Source organism: Metopolophium dirhodum, chromosome 7 (genome assembly GCF_019925205.1).
Source record: "Metopolophium dirhodum isolate CAU chromosome 7, ASM1992520v1, whole genome shotgun sequence".
NCBI classification, from domain to species: Eukaryota; Metazoa; Arthropoda; class Insecta; order Hemiptera; family Aphididae; genus Metopolophium; species Metopolophium dirhodum.
This window is the reverse complement of record NC_083566.1, coordinates 33780696-33786027: the sequence shown is the minus strand read 5'-3', so window position 1 is coordinate 33786027 and position 5332 is coordinate 33780696. Positions and strand designations below refer to the sequence as shown.

Genomic DNA, 5332 nt, shown 5'->3' with positions numbered 1-5332 from the left:
CTAAGATAGCACTTCCGCTATGAGAGGTTATAGGTAAGCAGCTTAATAATAAAATACCCAACCTAACCTAATTTAAAAAAATTTTCTCCCGGCACGGATGCATTTGAAAAGTCGAAACGCATAATATAGGAAGCTAAATAGTTTATTAGTTTAACATAACTTGCACACACTGGCATAATATACAATCCACTTAAGTGGACGTTACAGTGACCACTGTTTACTGTCACCGTCTTACATATATCAGTGGTACACAGATATTTTTAATGGCAGGGGTTAAGAAAAAACATGTCAAAATGTTTTTTAAATTTTATAAATTTTTTACATCTATCTATACATAAAGTAAAAAATACCCAACCATGCCCCATGGAGGGGCCACATGTGTGTGCGCAGTTTCATTGAAAAGTGGTCCAAACGTTTCTCTATGGATTTGAAATTCTACTCTAATAGTATTATATTTAACTTTAGTTTCCCGGAAAATTGTAAAAATATTAAAAATACAGAAGAAATTACTTTAATAGATTGTTCAACCCAATTTGAGCTAAAATTATAATTTATATTATAAAATATAAATCAGTAAGATTAGAAAGTTATAATTTTGAACCTTTTTAAATCCATCATTGAATTGTATTTTATAAATTTATCAATTCTAATTTTAAAGTCCGAAAACTACCTAGTACATAGTTTCAAAAAAGTACCTATACTCAATCATAGTCCGACCAGAATCGGTACGGTTTTGCACATACCCATCCAACAACCAATGGCACTCTGACGACAAACATCTTCGGAAAACCCGTAGAGGGGGAAAATGAGACCTTGGCAATCATTTGGTCGTAAGTTTGCATGGCTTATCGGTGATTCTCAAGCGCTTCTATGAAAAATGTGTGCCCACGGACATTCAATAATATTATACGACAAACATTTTTATATTTTTATCCAAACATTTTGACTATATTGTTTGAAATAAAAATGTCGGTGTGGTAAAAAGTATAAAATATGCCCTAAAAACAAAATAGGACTCAAAATATGCATTTATATGCAAAATAAAATTTCAAAACTAGCTTTGTGAAAGCATGAAACTTATTTGTTTCTTACTCTGCTATGTGACTGTGCAAAACTAATATGCAAATGCTACAAGTCCTCTGCTCTAGTTATAACTTATATGATTCAAAGGTTTAAATTTAAACAGTAACAACTCTTTAACACAAAATATAAATTATTTTAATAATTCACAGTTAAAATAGTAAACAGTACAAAATATAAATTATTTATATTAATATTATGATCAATATCAAGTAATTCCTTATTCTAAATAATTACTAATTAGTAATTAAAATAAATTAAAATAAAACTGAGTGTTTTCATTAATAAATAATATAAATATAACTTTTTGGCATATAGAATTAATAGTTAAATTTAGTCTTAGAAATTTGGTTGTGCCAGTAAAATAAACCCTCATCACATATTTACTACTATGTGTATATATTTACTCAATCACTTTAATTGGTTCTGATACTCCAATACCAGTCTCGCCAATTGTCCTTTGGAACCAGAATTTCGATTTCTAGATCTTACACAGTTGCCATACAAAGCAGCACTTGTATGATCTACAATTTTCCCTTCATATAATTCACAATGTCTCTGTTTATGACGCAAACGTAAACCAGATTCTACTGCTCTGAATATATGACACTCACTATACGCCACAAACATAGAATAAACGGATGGGTTAGTCATATTTACTACTTTCAAAGAATGACTGGTTGATTCTGTGACCAAATTATGTATATCGCGGTCAGCTCGAATTATAGGAATTAATGATTCTGCACGTTTCCTGGCTAAATATTGTAATCAATAAGTTAATTACTGCTTTCATATTATAGAACTTTATAGAAACTTAAATACATTATTATACTCACTGACAACATAGTCTTTTGCGTAAAATGATAAATGATCATAGTCAAACGGATCAAAATGGCCATAATACTTGTTTACATCTAGAGTTGCTTGCCTTGGATATGTCATGAGATTAGGATCATATTCAGAAAATGGCAAAGCACTAAATATCTGCCATTCCATTATAGTATTCATTCTTACCTAAAAATTATATTATACAATAATTTTAAGATAAAAATTATTTTCTTATAGGAACATGATTATTCCTCAATACAGTACTCACTCTATTCAAATAGTCTTGACGAATTTCCATTTTCGGTCTAGCTAACATCATTAGAGCATCCGGAGGAAACTTTCTGATTGCTAAATCGATGATCGCGAAATCCAATAATGCATCTCTTAGAGCTAACAATTTTGTATTTGGTATTTTGACTGATAACCATGCAACTTTAGTGCCATCTTTTTTGTGTGCGTTACTCAACGATGTTGCCTCATCTTTTAACTGTTTAAATACATCATCAACCGCACCTTTGCCTGGGGCATTTGCATCGTACAACAAAACCTAAACATTCAAAAGCATGATTAATAAACATTATGTAGTTTGTCTAAGTTAAGTTGTTTATTAAATATCACACTAACCAACATGAGCATTGTCTTTTCCTTTTTATCAATACAAACTTGTTTATATTGCCGTAGAAAGCGAAAGGCGTCCTCTCTTTCATTTGTACGCACAGGTAAAAGAATATGCACACGAGTATTTTCAGTTACATAAGGAACTGATAACATTTCAACTTTACCAAGCAACTTGCTGACTTCAACTCTGAAAAATCAATTAAATATAATGGCTGTTAAAAATATTTATTAATTAATTAACTGTAGGTATTGTCTCTTGGCTTGATATACTAAAAAAGACAATTAATTGTTTAAAATAATGATGATTACATTTTTACTAGGTAATACGTCATATGTCTTACCTTTTTTGTATTAATCTATTTCCAACAATATCTTTGAAAGTCAAATCTAAAATATAATCTAATCCTCTTGAAGGATCAAATCGTTTGTAACCATTAACCAAACGATCAAATTTCAAACTGTTTGAATATTTTGATTCCAAATATTCAATGCTAGTATTTAACACGTTCTGCAAAAATAATAATTTTATGTTAAAAATGTTAGTTGATTTCATTTTTTTTTTAACTGCATAGTAGTCATTAATTCCTTACATGTATATCAGCATTTTCAGCTTCATTTAATGGTCTTATATTGCTTATTCTAGAGTCCAAATATAAATGTGTTTCAGTAAAATGTTCCCATTTCAATACATCAAAACGAGTAGATGGAGTACTTCCAGACTGACTTCCAATTGGCCAAGATACCTTTCTAAAACTCGGTGGCTCTAAACTTGACTCAGCCACAATAGAACGTCTCAATGCATCAATTTCCATGTTCGATTTTTCTAAATTCATTTTACAAAATGCTAAATGAGTCTTATACATTGTTTCAGCATTTGGCATTGGATAAACAGTCAAAGCACGATTAAAACTTTCTTGTTGTTGTGGTTGGTTGAGTAAATTAATAAGATCTTTAGCTTCCCACAGATGATAGCTGCTTATAGATTGCCCCTAAATAAACAAATTAAACTTTTAAACTGTGTATTTTGAAATTAATAATTTTAATATTAGTCACTTGAATAGATGTCTGACACGGAAGATTAACTGAATGTAGTACACATCGACCAAAATTATCATCATCTGAAGTAGAGAAAGCATTACGTACACACCAATCAACATTTGGAATCATTTTACGAATAACGGAGTTGCTTAAAAGTATTCCAGCGTCTGAAATGTTTTTATTTAATATACAATTATAATATTTGTTGAATACATTTTATGTTACTAATTTCTTACCTAATGAACAATAGTTGGTACCAATTACAGTTCCACTAGCATACACATCTTCACTGACACTAACTCTTTTAACCAAGTTCATGAGCTTGTTCGCATTCAAGTATGTACTATCCTTAATCAACATGAAAAACTCATATTCGTCCAAGTAGTTGTCAGCAATATATTTTACCATATGAAATGGTTTCAATACATTTCTACTGTCAGTGAAACCAACTATACCGGGTATTTTCATTAGTGTTACATTTAGCTTATGTCCACCTGCCGCATCAACGAAAAAAATTGTCTTGTCCACCCAATGTGTAACAGTCTTGTTGACAGCAACCGCCAGACCATCTACAGATGCTTGATTGGCCAAAATTCCAACAAATAGTTTCTCTCGAATTCCAAGCTCTGTTGAGTAATATCTCGGACGTAACAAAGTTTGTGGAATTTTTTGTGCTCGCTGTGGTTTGCCGGCCAAATTTATATGAGGTTCATATTCATCATTAAAAATAATTGAGTTTGAATCACTGTCAATAGTCGATATTGAAAATAGACAACCAGTTTCTAATAATGGGCCAACAATAAGGCTAAAAAGTAGCCCAATTGTGACACCAATTATTAAATAAAAGTTTTGACGCAAACGTGCTGATGAACACAGCATATTGGTTCTAAAAATATAATTATTAATGCATTTAAATAATAATTTAATGACAAAGTTAAATATAACAGACAGTGGATAGTGAATTTATTTACCTACAGATTAAAAACGAGATAAAACATTGAAAAAAATAAATTTAATTGTTGGTTTTTGGGCTTATCTCTTCAGGTACACCATTTTATCTAGGCCATATTTATTTTTATTTTACTATGATAATATTGATAAAAATTAAAATGTTAGTCCCTATTTTTATAAACAAAATATACCAAAATCTAAATTGTCAACGGACTTAGAATGTTATTATTTAAAAAAAAAAAAACAGAAAATTAATTAATGGCGTACATGTAATATCAAATATCAATAAGTAATAACACAGTTCGTTAGATCTTAGATATTGTGTAGTGCAGTCGAATAAAGGACAAACCACAAACCACAAACCACCTATGGGCTATGCATGCACAAATATCTTATTTTTTGAGTTTAATATAGAAAAATATTGGCACGAACAATTATTATTAATAACAAAACATCCGAACTACCAATCTCGCGATCTAAGGTTAAGTTGCACCTGTAGATCATCGTTATTCGTTACATATTTACCAACACACTGTTGCATTACAAAATCAAAATGCAAGTAATCAATTGCGACTTTGAATCGAATAATGCACAACACTCGCTTGAGTTTATATTATAGGTAGGTACCGCTTTGTATTCGACACTTGAACTTGACATCGAGCAGGATTTAGGTTATTTGAAATATAACTTAGTCAGTACTCAGCAGCATTGCAATCACATTACCCGTAGAAATTTATTTTAGTCATAACTCATAAGTATTATAAGTAACGGTGTTTTACATTGTTTAATCTTTTTACTTTTGTCTATGCCGCAACCA

At 30.4% G+C, this 5332-nt stretch overlaps 1 protein-coding gene across 1 annotated transcript; it reads right to left on the bottom strand.

Annotated features, from left to right (window-relative positions):
- Positions 1-1190: 1190 nt before the first annotated feature.
- Positions 1191-4905, bottom strand: LOC132948259 (chondroitin sulfate synthase 2). Its single transcript, XM_061018662.1, has 9 exons — positions 4536-4905; positions 3801-4450; positions 3580-3731; positions 3117-3515; positions 2868-3034; positions 2533-2713; positions 2177-2455; positions 1917-2094; positions 1191-1835 (listed from the first exon to the last, which is right to left on the bottom strand). The coding sequence occupies exons 2-9, from the start codon at positions 4441-4443 to the stop codon at positions 1492-1494; spliced, it is 2343 nt and encodes a 780-aa protein (XP_060874645.1). The 5' UTR covers positions 4444-4450; positions 4536-4905; the 3' UTR covers positions 1191-1491.
- Positions 4906-5332: the final 427 nt, after the last annotated feature.